Below are 16,874 nucleotides of genomic sequence, written 5' to 3' on the forward strand. Positions count from 1 at the left end.
TGACTTAACCAGTTGCTGCTGCCTTTCAACCTCCCCCCTTCTGAGGCAACCAATGCGAGCTATAAATACCCAGTTGAAGATTTTCCTATGGAATATTCTGAGTCACTCTGGGAACGTGAGCGAGGACGTGTGGGCATGCAGGGATGGGGAGGGTACGTGGGTGGCAGTGAGATCATCAAAACGTGCCCAAGTGCCCCAGAGGGGAGGAAGGGTACTCACCGCGTGTGCGTAGGTGCTGTAGGTGCTGAAGGGCAGGGCGATAGCAGGGTTGAAGATGCCAAACTGGCCCACCATCTGCTGCATGCGGCGGATGGTGCGCTCCTTGTCCGTGTCGGCAAACTTGACCACCAGGCTGGACGACGCACCCTGAGGGAGGAGAGAATCGGAGCCAGTCTGAGGAGAGAGGGCAGGCTGCGTTTAACCTCCCGCTTTGCAAGTGAGACCGTCGACCACCACAGAAAACACAACTCAACATGTACATGATTTAAAAAAAAATATATATAGCAGGACAATTGTGGTAACTACATGTGACTACACCATTACGGTGACACTATGTAATTAAATTAAATTTTTGAAAAATATAAATAATTGAATGAATTTAAAGAAACAGTTCACTGAATTCTGTCATTATTTAAAGCCTGGAATGTTAACAATAACTATAAATGTATAAAGCCGGTCGCACAGCAGATGAGAAGCACAGCATCTATTGCTGCGGCACCCGGGGATCAGTTCGGGGTTCAGTGCCTTGCTCAAAGGCTCGAACCCACAACCTTAGGAGTCATACTCTCTAACCACTAGGCCACGACTTCCCCCGATCTTCATATTGTTTAGAATTTTTGATAGGCGCTGCAGACAGGTGACGAAAGAGGGCCGCCAGTGTGTGTTCACTCATAGAAAACAAATTTTTTTTTTAACGTGGCGCGACATTACGCTTCTATATCGCTATTCTCATAGAATTCGATTATTAAAATTTTATAGTTATCATATTTAGAGTAAACAGCCCTTTTTACTCATTGTCATGAACTTTCAAACTTGTATGACTCCATGAACACAAATTAATATCCTATAAGTAAGATATTTATTATTCACTTTAACTTCAAAAAATAAAATAAAATAAAATACAAGCACTGTCCCTTTAAGAATGATCAAAACCTTAAGTTCTTATGTGAATTGCATACAGTATGTGAATCTACCATGACTTTTTCACTTCAACCTCGCACCAAACACAAGGTGGCTAGATACATTTAACAATAAAAATAACAATTACGCTTTTTCCCCTAAGAAAAACAAAGTAAAACAACAACATCATGATTCTGAATGACTGTCTAACAAACTCTCAACATCAAACCTTCAGGCAAACAAACAAATACATCTACAAAACTGTTAGCGGCATCAGTAGAATGACATCAGCCTTGGCAGCTTGATGGTTACATAAAAAAGTCTATTTCAGATTTCGTTACTTGATAGGTTATGATATCGCACCTGAAATATCAAACGGATTAGATGAAGACTGTGGGTGTGTTTTGAGATTGACAAGGCCACCAGTGATCGTGGTCTGACCTTGGGTGTGTGGGTTTCTAAGTCTGGCTCACTCATTCTCTCCTGTACCATGGTAATGAAACACGAGAGCCGTGCTCACATTCATTATGAATCTCTCAATGACTCGATGCTACACTTGACCTTTATCAGACTACAAAATCACCTGTTCCAGCACTATAACGTCAAAAAAAAAAAAAAACTTTTTTTTTTTTCAAAAATAAACTACAAAATCGATTTTGGCAAAAAGGCCAAAATATAACTGTCATCTGATGGTAGAGAAAGGTTGTGCATCAGCCAAGATAAGAGGCTGGTTGAAAATGACGTGAAAATGTCAATAAGCAGCCACAATATAGGAGAATATCAGGTGAGGCCACAAATGTATTTGTGGTTAGGTTCTCAAATGGTGGGACGTGTCCCAAAAATGGGTTGCAGGAATATATCTTGGCAGGAGAAAAAAACAATGCTAAATGGCAACATAAAAAGGCAACTAATCATATAATTGTTCATAATTTGGTCAAAACACAATGTGCTTTGTGCAGTGACTTATTTACTTAATAAGGTATTTATAACTTTTTATTTAAATGTAATTTTTTTTTGTTTTCATTTTATTTAAATTTCTAGTAAGTTTATTGTGCTTTTGCCATTTAGATTAAAATATATCTATCTATCTATCTATCTATCTATCTATCTATCTATCTATCTATCTATCTACAGTACATAATTGTTTATATATATATATATATATATATATACACACACACACACACACACACACACAAATACTGGGCCCTATTTTAATGATTTAAGCGCATGGTTTAAAGCGCACGGTGCATTCAGGGCATTTCCGAATCCACTTTTGCTAGTATAATGGTGGGAAAAACAGTCTGCGCTCACGGCACGTGGTCTAAAAGGGCTGTCCCTATTCTCTTAATGACTAATGGGTGTGTTTTTGGGCATAACGTGCAATAAACCAATCATAGTCTAATTTCCCATTCCCTTTAAGAGCGAGTTGCTCTCGCGCCATGATGGATTCGCTATTTAAATGGCAGAATTGTAATGCTCTACCACTGTGTTCATGTGGCATAGTGGTGGAGCATTGAATTAGGAGCACAAAAGGTCGCAGCGAAACAATCCGCCTGAACACACCTCTTTTAGAACAGCATGCCCATGGGCACACAAATGGGCGCAAATGCTTTTGCTATTTAAACAATGTGGCGCAGCATGGGAAAATGAGAACTGCATCGTGCTGAAACTACCAAAAACACTCTGTGTATGTACATGTGTGTGTGTGTGTGTGTATATATATATATATATTTTCATAGCTGCATAACTTTCTACTGTACACTGTAAGTGTACTGATCCTGATCCATAATTTTCTAAAACTTTTTGCTTTAAATCAAATGTTCTAATTTAAATAAGAACCGCTGATTAAAAATCTTTTTTTATCAAAGAACTTTTCAAAAAGCCTGCAGTGAATATGAAAAAAAAAACACTGGATATCTGGAACCAAGGCTGCTGAAAAAAATGGGTGGTAACTGTTGTTCTCTGTATTGTTTTCGGAATGCTTAGCAAGGGCCAAGTACAAAGCAATCAGTTTGCACATCCAAGCTCGACAACGATGGCTCTGGGCATACGGCACTCACGTAGGCGTTTGTAAGGGGTTGCCAGAAAAGCAACGAAAGACAGTCACTGGGGAAGATAAATTTACATTTAGTCATGTTGCAGATGCTTTTATCCAAAGCGAATTACAATTGGGATGTAGATTAGATTTCGATTTCACTCCGTTTCAACCTTCATGCCCTTAGCCTTTCCAGAACTGTTTTATTGCATTGTTTCCTCAACTCCTTAGTTAGGATATCATTATCGGGGACACTATCAATGCATTCAGTCACTGCTCATTAGTTGTGCTGCATGACTAACCTAAATGGACTTTTGCAGGTCAAGAATTGTACGACAAAATGCCCAAGTGTAAGACAGCACAAGTTTGCAATCTCTAAAAAAGGCCTTATCTTGTATCCCTTCAGGTTTTTTTATCACCAAAGTAGTTAAAATTATTTCTGGGTAAAACCTCAAGGGAGTTAGAGATATCTGTGGACTGGAATTTAGAATTGGCATTTAGAAAACACTGGTGAGATGTGTTAAAAGTTTGACAGCGGACCTGCAGCATCTTTTTTTGTTTTCACTGATGAAAGTGATAGTTCAGTCAAATATGAGAATTGTGTTATCATTTCTCACCCACATCATTCCAAATCTGTATGACTTGTTTTCTTCAGTGGAAGACAAATGAAGATGTTTTGCACAATGTCCAAGTTGCTTTTTTCCATACAATGAAAGGGAATGGTTACAACAATTTTCTGTTATTAACAATGTATATTTCAATCTATTCCTTACACAAACTTACTGTATGACTTCAGAAGACTTCACTAAAAAGGTGTAGGATTTACATTGAAACAAGAAATTACTTGTACATTTCAAAAAAACATTATTTACAAGAAAATCACAAGAAATTACAAAGTAGTTGAATTAAATCAGAAATTTTTAAGCAGAAAAATATTTTATTCTCTCTCTCTCTTTCTCTCTCTCTCTCTCTCTCTCTCTCTCTCTCACTCTATATATATATATAATTGTACTCCAATAATCAGTTTTACTTAAACTTTTTACTTCAAGTCATTTAGACTATTCATTTGATGTTTTTATAGGGTTCCGTTGTATTTTTGAAGGTCGACAACCTTGGCCAATATTCTTTGGAAACCTACGGAGCCCCGCACATGACATGCAAGAAAAAATTAATACATTGTGCATACAATTTACTTATTTGTTCCCTCGATGTGCTAAAACGTGCACACGATTACTATTTCATTCCCGCGATTTGCTAAATCTTGCGCACAATTCACTTATTAGTTCTCTCGATTTATAAATCGTGTGTTCAATTTGTAAAACAAGGAAATCAAATAGTAAATCGTGCACATGATTTAGCCAACTACTTTTTTTCTGAATGCCATGTGCGGGGCTCTGTAGAAACCAGTTTCTACCACAGAGAATAAAACTCAGAATTGCAAAATATAATCTGGATCTGGAGTCGCAATTACTTTTTTAAATGTTTTTATCGGTGGCAAAAATTGACTTCCATACCACTCACTTTTACAGTATTAAGAGTTTTAGTGTTCCCTAGAACAAAGTAGGAGTAAATGATGACAGAACATTCATTTTGGTTGAACTATCCCTTTAACTTCTTGAACTCATGGTATTAAGTTGTATGCAGACTGTAGGCCTACGCTGGCATTTTAATCTTAACCTCAAATGCGATTATCTGCAGCTCTCAGAGTATTTATTGGAAACCTAGATGTTCTGCACACCACCTTGAGCTATTATGAAGGAGAACACAATATTTACTGTGTGTTATGAAAGTTCTTGGGCAAAGCCAATAAAAGAGGAAATTCAATGTTCCTTTAGTCAAAAGTTTGGAGCATTCAGAATTTTCAGAATGTGTTGAAGGTATTTGTCCTATCCTTTCTTGACTGTTTGTTTGCTTTAGCTCGGAGACATCCGGCGAATATCAGGGCTGAGGGCTTGTTGGTCCAGCAAGATATAGGCTATGCGTTTGTAAGAGAAATTGATAGAGAGAGAGAGAGAGAGAGGAAAAGGGAAAGAGAGAGAGAGAGTGGTGGTTGATCTGTGAAGTAAAACTCTCATTAAATTTTAAGCCGCCAAGCACCCGGAGGAATTCCCATAGGTACAGGACCCAGCGAAATGGATGCAGGAGAGAAAGTAAAACTGTGGGAATAAAAAGTGCAGCTGTTCTATAGAGGAAAAAGAGGAGGAAAACGAGGGCTTGGAATCAAAGTGTGCTGCATTTTTACGTTTCACACTTTATCTTTTCTGTGTGAACGTTGACCATAAAGGCACTACCTAAGCCATATATCTGATGTAACTTTAACTCTACACATCTGTCTCATTGCATTAAATATGAATAAGATAACAAAAACAGATTATCTTTGACAAAGATCAGCTGAATCTGTTGCTGCTTCTTGTAGTTAAAAAAAAAGTTTACCAATTTCTGAGGTCTTTTTAATGTTCAATGACTTTTAATTACTGCATTGATATATATATACAGTACAGACCAAAAGTTTGGACACAACTTCTCATTCAAAGAGTTATTTTCATGACTATGAAAATTGTAGATTCACACTGAAGACATCAAAACTATGAATTAACACATGTGGAATTATATACATAACAAAAAAGTGTGAAACAACTGAAAATGTCATAGTGTAGGTTCTTCAAAGTAGCCACCTTTTGCTTTGATTACTGCTTTGCACACTCTTGGCATTCTCTTGATGAGCTTCAAGAGGTAGTCACCTGAAATGGTCTTCCAACAGTCTTGAAGGAGTTCCCCGAGAGATGCTTAGCACTTGTTGGCCCTTTTGCTTTCTGTCTGCGGTCCAGCCCACCCCTAAACCATCTCGATTGGGTTCAGGTCCAGTGACTGCGGAGGCCAGGTCATCTGGCGCAGCACCCCATCACTCTCCTTCTTGGTCAAATAGCCCTTACACAGCCTGGAGGTGTGTTTGGGTTCATTGTCCTGTTGAAAAATAAATGATGGTCCAACTAAACGCAAACCGGATGGAATAGCATGCCGCTGCAAGATGCTGTGGTAGCTATGCTGGTTCAGTATGCCTTCAATTTTGAATAAATCCCCAACAGTGTCACCAGCAAAGCACCCCCACACCATCACACCTCCTCCTCCATGCTTCACGGTGGGAACCAGGCATGTAGAGTCCATCAGTTCACCTTTTATGCGTCGCACAAAGACACGGTGGTTGGAACCAAAGATCTCAAATTTGGACTCATCAGACCAAAGCACAGATTTCCACTGGTCTAATGTCCATTCCTTGTGTACTTTAGCCCAAACAAGGCTCTTCTGCTTGTTGCCTTTATTTAGCAGTGGTTTCCTAGCAGATATTGTACCATGAAGGCCTGATTCACACAGTCTCCTCTTAACAGTTGTTCTAGAGATGTGTCTGCTGCTAGAACTCCGTGTGCCATTGACCTGGTCTCTAATCTGAGCTGCTGTTAACCTGAGATTTCTGAGGCTGGTGACTCGGATGAACTTATCCTCAGCAGCAGAGGTGACTCTTGGTCTTCCTGTCCTGGGGCGGTCCTCATGTGAGCCAGTTTCTTTGTAGCGCTTGATGGTTTTTGTGACTGCACTTGGGGACACTTTCAAAGTTTTCCCAATTTTTCGGACTGACTGACCTTCATTTCTTAAAGTAATGATGGCCACTAGTTTTCCTGTACTTAGCTGCTGTTTTCTTGCCATAATTTCTAACAGTCTATTCAGTAGGACTATCAGCTGTGTATCCACCTGACTTCTGCACAACACAACTGATGGTCCCAACCCAATTTATAAGGCAAGAAATCACACTTCTTAAACCTGACGGGGCACACCTGTGAAGTGAAGACCATTTCAAGTGACTACCTCTTGAAGCCCATCAAGAGAATGCCAAGAGTGTGCAAAGCAGTAATCAAAGCAAAAGGTGGCTACTTTGAAGGACCTACAATATGACATATTTTCAGTTGTTTCACACTTTTTTGTTATGTATATAATTCCACATGTGTTAATTCATAGTTTTGATGCCTTCAGTATCACTCTACAATTTTCATATGAAAATAAAAAAAACTCTTTGAATAAGAAGGTGTGTCCAAACATTTGGTCTGTACTGTGTGTATATATATATATATATATATATATATATATATATATATATATAGAGAGAGAGAGAGAGAGAGAGAGAGATACAGGTGCTGGTCATATAATTAGAATATCATTAAAAAAAGTTTATTTCACTAATTCCATTTTAAAAGTAAAACTTGTATACTATATTCATTCATTACACACAGACTGATATATTTCAAATGTTTATTTATTTTAATTTTGATGATTTTAACTGACAACTAAGGAAAATCACAAATTCAGTAGCTCAGAAAATTTGAATATAACTTAAGACCAATACAAAGAAAGGATTTTTAGAAATCTTGGCAAACTGAAAAGTATGAAAATGAAAAGTATGAGCATGTACAGCACTCAATAAATACTTAGTTGAGGCTCCTTTTGCCTGAATTACTGCAGCAATGCAGTGTGGCATGGAGTCGATCAGTCTGTGGCACTGCTCAGGTGTTATGAGAGCCCAGGTTGCTCTGACAGTGGCCTTCAGCTCTTCTGCATTGTTGGGTCTGGCATATCGCATCTTCCTCTTCACAATACCCCATAGATTTTCATTGGGGTTAAGGTCAGGCGAGTTTGCTGGTCAATTAAGAACAGGGATACCATGGTCTTTAAACCAGGTAGTGGTAGCTTTGGCACTGTGTGCAGGTGCCAAGTCCTGTTGGAAAATGAAATCTGCATCTCCATAAAGTTGGTCAGCAGCAGGAAGCATGAAGGGCTCTAAAACTTCCTGGTATACAGCTGTGTTGACCTTGGACCTCAGAAAACACAGTGGACCAACACCAGCAGATGACATGGCACCCCAAACCATCACTGCCTGTGGAAACTTTACACTGGACCTCAAGCAATGTGGATTGTGTGCCTCTCCTCTCTTCCTCCAGACTCTGTGACCCTGATTTCTAAAGGAAACCCAAAATTTACTTTCATCAGAGAACATAAATTTGGACCGCTCAGCAGCAGTCCAGTCCTTTTAGTTTTGAGACGATTTTGACTCTGTCTGTTGTTCAAGAGTGGCTTGACACAAGGAATGCGACAGCTGAAACCCATGTCTTGCATACGTCTGTGCGTAGTGGTTCTTGAAGCACTGGCTCCAGCTGCAGTCCACTTTTTGTGAATCTCCCCCACATTTTTTAATGGGTTTTGTCTCGCAATCCTCTCCAGGGTGCAGTTATCCATATTGCTTGTACACTTTTTTCTACCACATATTTTCCTTCCCTTCAAATCGAATTAGTGAAATAAATCAACTTTTTGATGATATTCTAATTATATGACCAGCACCTGTATATATACACACACTCACTGGCCACTTTGTTAGGGACACCTTGCTAGTGCTATGTTGGATCACCTAGAAGTAGCCATCAGAAGATGGGTACACTGTAGTCATAAAGGGATGGAAATGGTCAGCAACAATACTCAGGTAGGCTGTGGCATTTAAACAATGCTCAGTTGGTACTAAGGGGCCCAAAGTGTGCCAAGACCACTACACGACAGGAGCGGCTCCTGGTGTTGTCTTCTGCTGCTGTAGTCCATCTGCTTCAGAGTTCGATGTGTTGTGCGTTCAGAGATGGTATTCTGCATACCTTGGTTGTAACAAGTGGTTATTTGAGTTACTGTTGCCTTTGTATCATCTCTAACCAGTCTGACCACTCTCCTCTGACATCAACAAGGCATTTTCATCCACATAACTGCTGCTCACTGGATTTTTTTTTTTTCGGACCATTCTCTGTAAACCCTAGAGATGGTTGTGTGTGAAAGTCCCAGTAGATCAGCAGTTTTTTAAATACTCAGACCAGTCCGTCTGGCACCAACAACCATTCCCCGTTCAAAGTCACTTAAATCCTATTTCTTCCCCATTCTAAAGCTCAGTTTGAAATTCAACAAGTCATCTTCACCACATCTAGATGCCTAAATGCACTGAGTTGCTGCCATGTGATGGGCTGATTAGCAATCTGTGTTACCAAGCAATTGAACAGGTGTACCTAATAAAGTGGCTGGTGAGTGAAAGTAAAATACAGCCAAGTATGGTGACCCATACTCGGAATTCGCGCTCTGCATTTAACCCATACAATGTGCACACACGCAGCAGTGAACACTCACCCGGAGAAGTGGGCACTTAACTTAAAACAATCTTCACATAAGCCCATTCTAATACAGTAAATGTCATATTTACCTGTGCCCTTCAGCAGAAATGTACATAAACTGAAGTTATCAGTGTTTGAAGTTATAAAACACTAAATTCTAAATTAAATATAGATGAATCCTTAAAGCTTTAAAAGTTATTGATTTCCTAGATTTTCTGTTTCTCTTTGACGAATAGACATCACAGAAGCTGGATATTAGGTTGTTTTGGCTGCTATTTCTTTAGCTGCCGCTGCTGAATCGTCATCTTAGTGATATTAAAAAAAAAAAAAATATTAATGCACTGGCCCCGCCCCCATACATGTCTGTACATCATCTTACATTTCATACGGTTGACAAATATGATGCAGGGCAACAACTCGATAAATGCAGTAATGCCCTAAAATTTAAGATATTGGGGCAAAAAATTATCCTGTATGAGTTTTTGTCTCATATTTATATCATATGATAATCAATATCACATGAGCAGTGAGAGCAATATAACATGAATCCTGTTTATATGTCCGAATAACGACTACAAATGCAGTTTCATACACCAGTTCAGTAAATAAGAAGTTAATACTGTTTTAAATTAGTTTTTGTCAACAAAAATGTTACCTAAAGCCACAGCAGAACTGTTGCGTGTCTCCAAGCAACACAGCAATGTTTAATTTCTGAATGAATCCATGTTTTAAATGAAGGTTTAGGGTGCCACTTGGGACAGGGCCAAAGGCCCATTTATAAAGTGAGCCGTTGACTCAATTCCTGAATGAATTAGCTGTTTGAACAAATCGAATGAATGAAGAAAGGCTTAAAGACGTTTACCGCCACCTACTGGCATTTGGAGTATTCTTTCATTTAAAAGGGGGGGGGGGGGGACTTTAAAGGGATAGTTCACCCAAAATTTGTAATCGTTTACTTAAACCTGAATTACTTACTTTCTTTTGTGGAACATAAAAGGAGGTATTTTGAAAACTCACTGAAAAAAGTGTTGCATTCATCCAATAAAAAAAAAAAAAAAAATTGGGGTAATAATTCTCTCACACACACACACACACATATATATATATATTATTTTATGTTCCATAGTTTATGTTGGGCCATTGTAGCTTTAAACGTTTATGTGTAATAAATGTTATGCTGAATCAAATAAAATATTTGTTTCCTAAGCTACTGTTTGTAATGTTTACTTAATACTTTCTCATTTAACACATAACTTTAAAGCTGCAGTCTGTAACCTTTGACGCTCTAGCGGTTAATAAACAGAACTGCTTGCATCTTGCGGAAGAACATTGTAGCCGGAGCTACTTCTCTCTGTTTATGTTTATGAAGAATCACAAAGGTACCGGGTTACTCCGGCGCGGTACCCCTGAAGTAATCTAAAATAGTCTGAATATAAACACTTATTATAGATGTACCCTAGTGATTCAGGACAGGCAAAAAACATGGTTTGGAAAATGGATTCATGGTGTACTCGCTTATTATATACATTTTGTAAATCTTGAACACAAAAAAAGTTACGGAACGCAGCTCTGATTGGTTGTTTCTTACCGGGAGCGGTGAATTTCTGCAAATGGCAATAGGACCACTGGGAGGAGCCAGAGGAGCTTGATTTTTTCACAGATTATCTGTCTCATATTCTACTGTCAGGACATAATGACACGTTACCTACTTCAGCTTTAAATAATCTTTAGGGGAATTTTCATAGCCAAACGTAACTTGCGATTAATTAATCGACACATCATGTAATTAATTAGAAATTTTTACAATTTTAATCGATTTACAGCCTTAATATTTACATATTCATATTTATAACTACATATGCAAATGTACATGCATATATTCTGATTTAACAACTAAAGAGAAATATAGAGTGAAAAAAACCCGGATAAATTAAAATCAGGTATGCCAAGAAATAACTAATATAAGTTTTATATTGCTAATATTTCAGTTAAAGTCCCTGTAAAGGCAATTTAAAAAAAATGTCTAAACACATTTTACATGTTAGAATTGTATTGCTAAAACATATTACAAAGGTTGTGAACTGTTAAACACTGAATTGTGGAGTTAGACCGTTACATTTTCTCACCATTGCTAGGATCCGGATTTTTTGGGCGGGGCTAAAATGGGGGATTGATGACGCACTGCATCCTCCTGAGCTCCTGGCCCGCCGCTAACAATATAAATAGAGCACATTTGCATCAGTTCACCGCTCAACCGCGAGTTACTGCGATTATATATGGTTTTGTACAACCAATTAAGCTGTTAGGAGCATCCATTCCGGCTGTAGCAGTGACAGTTGAGTGTGGTGACTGCAGCTTTCCCGCGAGTGGGCGTGGTTTCAGCGCAGCCAGTGGAAGAGCTGAGACTACTGCTCATTTTTTCGAGATTTTGATAGCTTATTTTATATACTTACAAGCTTTTTTTATCATTCAAATTTTGCTGGGTGGCTAATAACACATTTTTCTGTGGTATGACAAACTCAGAACACATACTTAAATTTGACTTTACAGGGACTTTAAGACATTTTTATTTTTATAAATGAGTAATTTTTATTTATTTATTATTTACTTAAGATTTGTATTGTTATAGCTATAAATCTGAATATATAAATGTAAATAAGAATATTCAGTTATTTTATATTTAAAATATAAATATGTATATACAGCAATAGATCTAAAAATATAATCTAAAAATATACTAGTAAACTATAGAATATGGAGTTCTAAATCCAAATATATAATAATACATCTTGTAATCAGATACATTCTAAGGGCCAGTTTTGCTAACAGCTTGCAGCACATAATACATGTAGCAACGTACAAACTTCATATTCATGGGAAGAAGGAGGCGGGAACCGGCGGACAATCAAATCAAGACTTTAATGACAAAAATAAAAACAAAACAATGCGTCAGCCCCTCACGTACGACTGACGCGCACAAATAAAAACCAAATACAAAATAAAGTCCAGGCCTGGTCCTCTCTCATCCGTCACTGTCGTCGCTCCAGTTTTATATCCCTCCATCTCCTCCGTGGGCAGGCACGTGCACACATAGACATGAAAGGGGGCTTGAGCACCTGCCCTTTTTATTCCTGGAGAGAAAGTGCCCTTTTTTCTGGGATGCTTTTTTTTTTTTTTTGAAAAATAATATATATTTCTGTTTGCACACAGCTTCCCTGTCAAACAAATATATTTATTGAAATATAGTATCTAAATATCAGGTCAGGAGTTCTGAAGCGCTCCATCTCCCTCTCCCCCGATTGTTAAACCTGATTGTATTGCTTCCGCTAAAGAAAATAGTCCGCTCCGTCTCTACGGTTAGAATCCTGTGAGTCCATAGCAACGCTCTGTTTTTCATGGCAACGGACCGCATTCTACATTGGAATTCAACCAAGCCATGTAATAAAATAAGTTAATAAAATAAGCATATATCACCACCAGGTGATATGCTTTAGTTATTTTGTTTATCCTATTTACCTGCATTTCCCTGTCAATTAGATGCAAATGTGCGCATTTTAACTAGTTGACGCCTAATTTGCATACAGAACGTCCCCAGTTATTGACTTACATCAAGAGTCTTTCCCCCTGAAATGTAGAAATCTAAATTGGTGAATTTAGAAGAAATCTACAGGGAGGATACACTCTAAAAAATGTAGTAAATCTGACTAACTGCATCTGGGACATTAATAAATAAAACTGAGTAGAAATAAGTTAACATTAAACTTTAAAAATAACAATATTTATAAATGAACTATTTAAGTAATTTAACTTTTTTTATTTCCTCGAAACCTTTATAAAATAGTATTCCATACCACCACAAATACATACGTGACATTGGCTTTTATTGAATTTTTACTCAATTATTTTGGTAAGTTTAATTTTAAAGTGTTATGTATTCTGATAACACCAAAATAATTAAAACGATGTAGTGCCTTGTGCAAAAATAAACAAATTATTAGTAAAACACGCCCCTCTGTTTGATGCAGTTATTTAGGTTATTCTAAATATGAAGAGTTCAGATAAAAAAATCCTCTAAGTGCCATCTGAAATTTCCTTCAATAATGATCATTTTTATCAAGCTTGTATGTTTATGTTCACTTATTTCACATTACTGGCAATGAAAATGACCTATTAATTGTCATTTAAGTTAAATTACTGAACTTAAATACGAGCTTGAAAAAAAAAAGCTCATAAGAAAATTTCAGATGGCACTTAGAGGCTTTTGCATCTGAACTCTTCATATATACTTGAAACTAGTAGCATAGAAAATGTTTTGTGGAACATGCACATTGTGGAATGGTTTCCTTTGCTGCCCTATAAACCTAGTGAATACTAAGGAGACCATGGTTTCTGTGAACTGATTATTTTGTAGACATCTTTTGAAAATGAAACAATTGCGTGAGTTTGAGTAAGATAAAATTAATTAACTTTTTAAATTATTTTTATATATATATTATATATATATATATATATATATATATACTTTTTTGTTTAAAAAAAAAAAAAACTAATTATGAGAAGTGCCCTTTATTTCACTTGAGCCCCTGCCCCTCAAAATGTCTGTGCACGTCCCTGTCCGTGGGACTCGAGACTGGTGGGTCGAGCAGGTGTCGCTCATTTCCAATCACTCCACCGGCCTCGCTCCTGTTCCCACGTCTCTCGGCCCCGCCCCACTCGTCACAATACATAATCGAGCACATAATACTAGTCCGTCAGGATTTACTAAAGACACGCAGTGACGAATTAGCACTGAAGGAGTAGATACATTTATTTTGTGCCTGACCTTATTTAATATACATTTGTAGGAGTTTTCCTCTCAGACGCAAAATTTATGGAGGAGGAGTTAGGAGGAGGTACTGCAGAGAACAGAGAGAGTGTGTTAGAAGGGAGAGGATTTTTTCCTCACATATTAATATATTTGGAATGCCAGAAGAACACATTATCCAAATATGAACATATCCTTGCACTTTATTATTATTAGCTTTGTAGGTTGCATTGGTCATTGGTCTTTTTTCTTTAATTTGCACACTGTCAGTAAATCACAGTCAGTAAAATTTGCCCCGTTTAGTAAAAACGGCCCTACTGATTATTGAAAAAGTATATACATAGTGTATATATTCCACAAATAATATTCAAGTAGCTAATATTTCAAATAAGACAGCTTCATTTGAAAATAAATGAATATTATATAAAAGAGTTATAAAAATGCATGTAACCCACTAGGCATCATGTTTTAACTCAGGCTATGTAAAGCCAAACATTAACAAGGCGGCAATTTTTGTCCAGTATTTCTCCCGTGGTTGTTGCTCAGATATCCACACAGTCGCGAGGAAATGAAAATCCAGCTGAACGCACTGCCATTCAACCATAGACAGTGGCAATCGGTCGGCAGCACAAACTCTCCTAACCAAGGAGATTGTAATATCAGATAGCAGCGGCAGTTTCATTTTCCTGTATTTGTTGAAATATCCCAGCTTTCGCCGGACGTAATTTCATCCCTGGTCTTCTGCGTATAAGGCTTTCCTGAAGTCTGGCAATGCTTTATCGCACGGCAGTGTACATTTTTAATTGCGGGAGGTTAGGGGTGGGGGGCACAGGGTCGGCCGTGCATGGAATAAAGCACATGTCAGAACCTTTCCTCAAACCTGCACGCTCTGGCTTGATATGTGTATGTATATTCTCTTTGTATTTATGCATCGTTCAGTGAGGAAATATGCAAACACATTCAACACAAGCTTCTGGAGATGGAAAATTAGATCAGAAAAGGCCTATGTAGCTGTGACCCCATGGTTGTGCCAGCAAGAGAAATGGACATAAAAGAGGGGCAAACTTAGAAAGGAGGCAAAGTGTGCATATGTGTGTGCATGAAGATAATGCACTGACTGCCATGAGCCGGGGGGATTTGAGCCGAATATAAGATTGGACCGACTGAAAGCGTCAAGTAGTTCTGCAATAAGGCCAGTTTCTTGCTGCCCACGAGCACATCATTAGCAGACTGCTTTATGCATGCGTATTTAAAATGAATTAGCGCACATTTCTTCTCTGGACTCCTTAGTGTAATAACTATAAGCTGCATTTGGTTCTTTGAGGGCAAACTGAGGTTGTGAGAGGCTTCTTGGTGTATTTGTGCAACCCAGTAAAGAAGCAAATGATAATCTTTCGCACATCTGTGAGTTTGGTCTTAATCCACCACAACTGCGAAAAGCAATGAAACATTTTGTCAGGGTTTTTTTTTTTGGTGGGGGTGGGGTTTGTATTTCTATAAACTGAAATTTCACTTGTCCAAATGATTTAAAATGGCTATATCTAAAATATAAAGTTCATTTAGGTGTGATTTTTGTTATTTGACACAGCATTTTGCGTTCAATAATAAAAATACAAAAAAATTAAAGATCACTTTTGTTAAGTTTCTTAACATTAAAACGTCAAGCAGTGTTATTTTTTTCCATGTTATTTGAGTTTAAATTATTATTTTATCTTTGGATTGCACACCAATTTAATACCACACCACTATAATCACATTTGTTTAAAATACAATTTGATTTATATTTGACTAAAACAAGTTTGAGTGTATATTACACATCAAATAAATTCTATTTTATTTTATTTTTCACAGTATTTCACTTTCATTGGGTACAAAAAAAAGTTGCATTAGCTTTTGTTAACTTTTCCTAACCAGGCAGAACAGAAAGTGACAAGAGATAAAAGCTATTTCTGCCAAGACCACTATCGTCAAAGATGACAATTAGCATACAGTTTGGATTGGCGGTATGGTTATGTTCTGGGCAAGAACTCCCTGCGTAAACAGAACTGAACGAACAAAAATGTACTGCAGATATTGTTCAAGTTCAATAATTTTATATACACATATTAGAATTAGTCTGATTCAAAGGAGAATTAGAAGGCTGAGTCCTGACTGACAGAGGAGGAGCTGGGGATGGAGGAGGGTAATTAGCTATTGAGCAACGTGAAAACTCCTGATGATACTGAGAGACCTCATATATAAATGCTTAGGCTCCTTATTCCTAAAGATGGGTAGATGGGGATCAGCTGAGAGTCAGCTGATGCGAGCTTGACTAACGTGACCTGCCAGAACTAACGCTACGCTTGATTTTTTCCATTTGATTTTAAGTTTTGTTGTTTTATGCTGCGTTATGAAAATTATTTTCAAATATACTTGTCAAGTCAAACCTATTTCTGCTGCAATTTCTATTTCAGTCACTTTAAGCGATGTAGACCCACCCACAGTGAAATCTCATTAGTCTAAAGTCTTGTTTCTCATAAATACAAATAAACGATCGATTGTCATTTCGTTCACTATTGTGCTTTTAGTCTGGACACACAAATACCTTGATGCTGTAAATTTGTTATATCACACCTATTTCTGAAGTCATTTCTTTTCCAATCACCTAACGCCGTGTAGCCCCGCCTACATTGAAATCTGATTAATCTAAACACCAAATATGTTTTGATTGTCATTTTGTTCAGTA

General features: G+C 37.6%; 1 protein-coding gene across 11 annotated transcripts in view; it reads right to left on the bottom strand.

Moving 5' to 3' along the window:
* The window catches only part of LOC132159873 (CUGBP Elav-like family member 5), a 188,092-nt gene that overhangs the window by 22,293 nt on the left and 148,925 nt on the right, over nt 1-16,874 (bottom strand). For 6 of the 11 annotated variants that reach the window (XR_009437912.1, XM_059569512.1, XM_059569511.1 and 3 more), the window contains exon 6: nt 220-393. Coding sequence is in view for 10 of the 11 variants with exons in the window: in XM_059569512.1 (XP_059425495.1) it covers nt 220-393 (174 nt within the window). In the remaining variant the exon portion in view is untranslated. The remainder of the gene's footprint in view (nt 1-219; nt 394-16,874) is intronic. The other 5 variants (XM_059569516.1, XM_059569514.1, XM_059569513.1 and 2 more) reach the window with 1 other exon arrangement.

This window comes from Carassius carassius, chromosome 16 (assembly GCF_963082965.1).
Source record: "Carassius carassius chromosome 16, fCarCar2.1, whole genome shotgun sequence".
Lineage (NCBI taxonomy): Eukaryota > Metazoa > Chordata > Actinopteri > Cypriniformes > Cyprinidae > Carassius > Carassius carassius.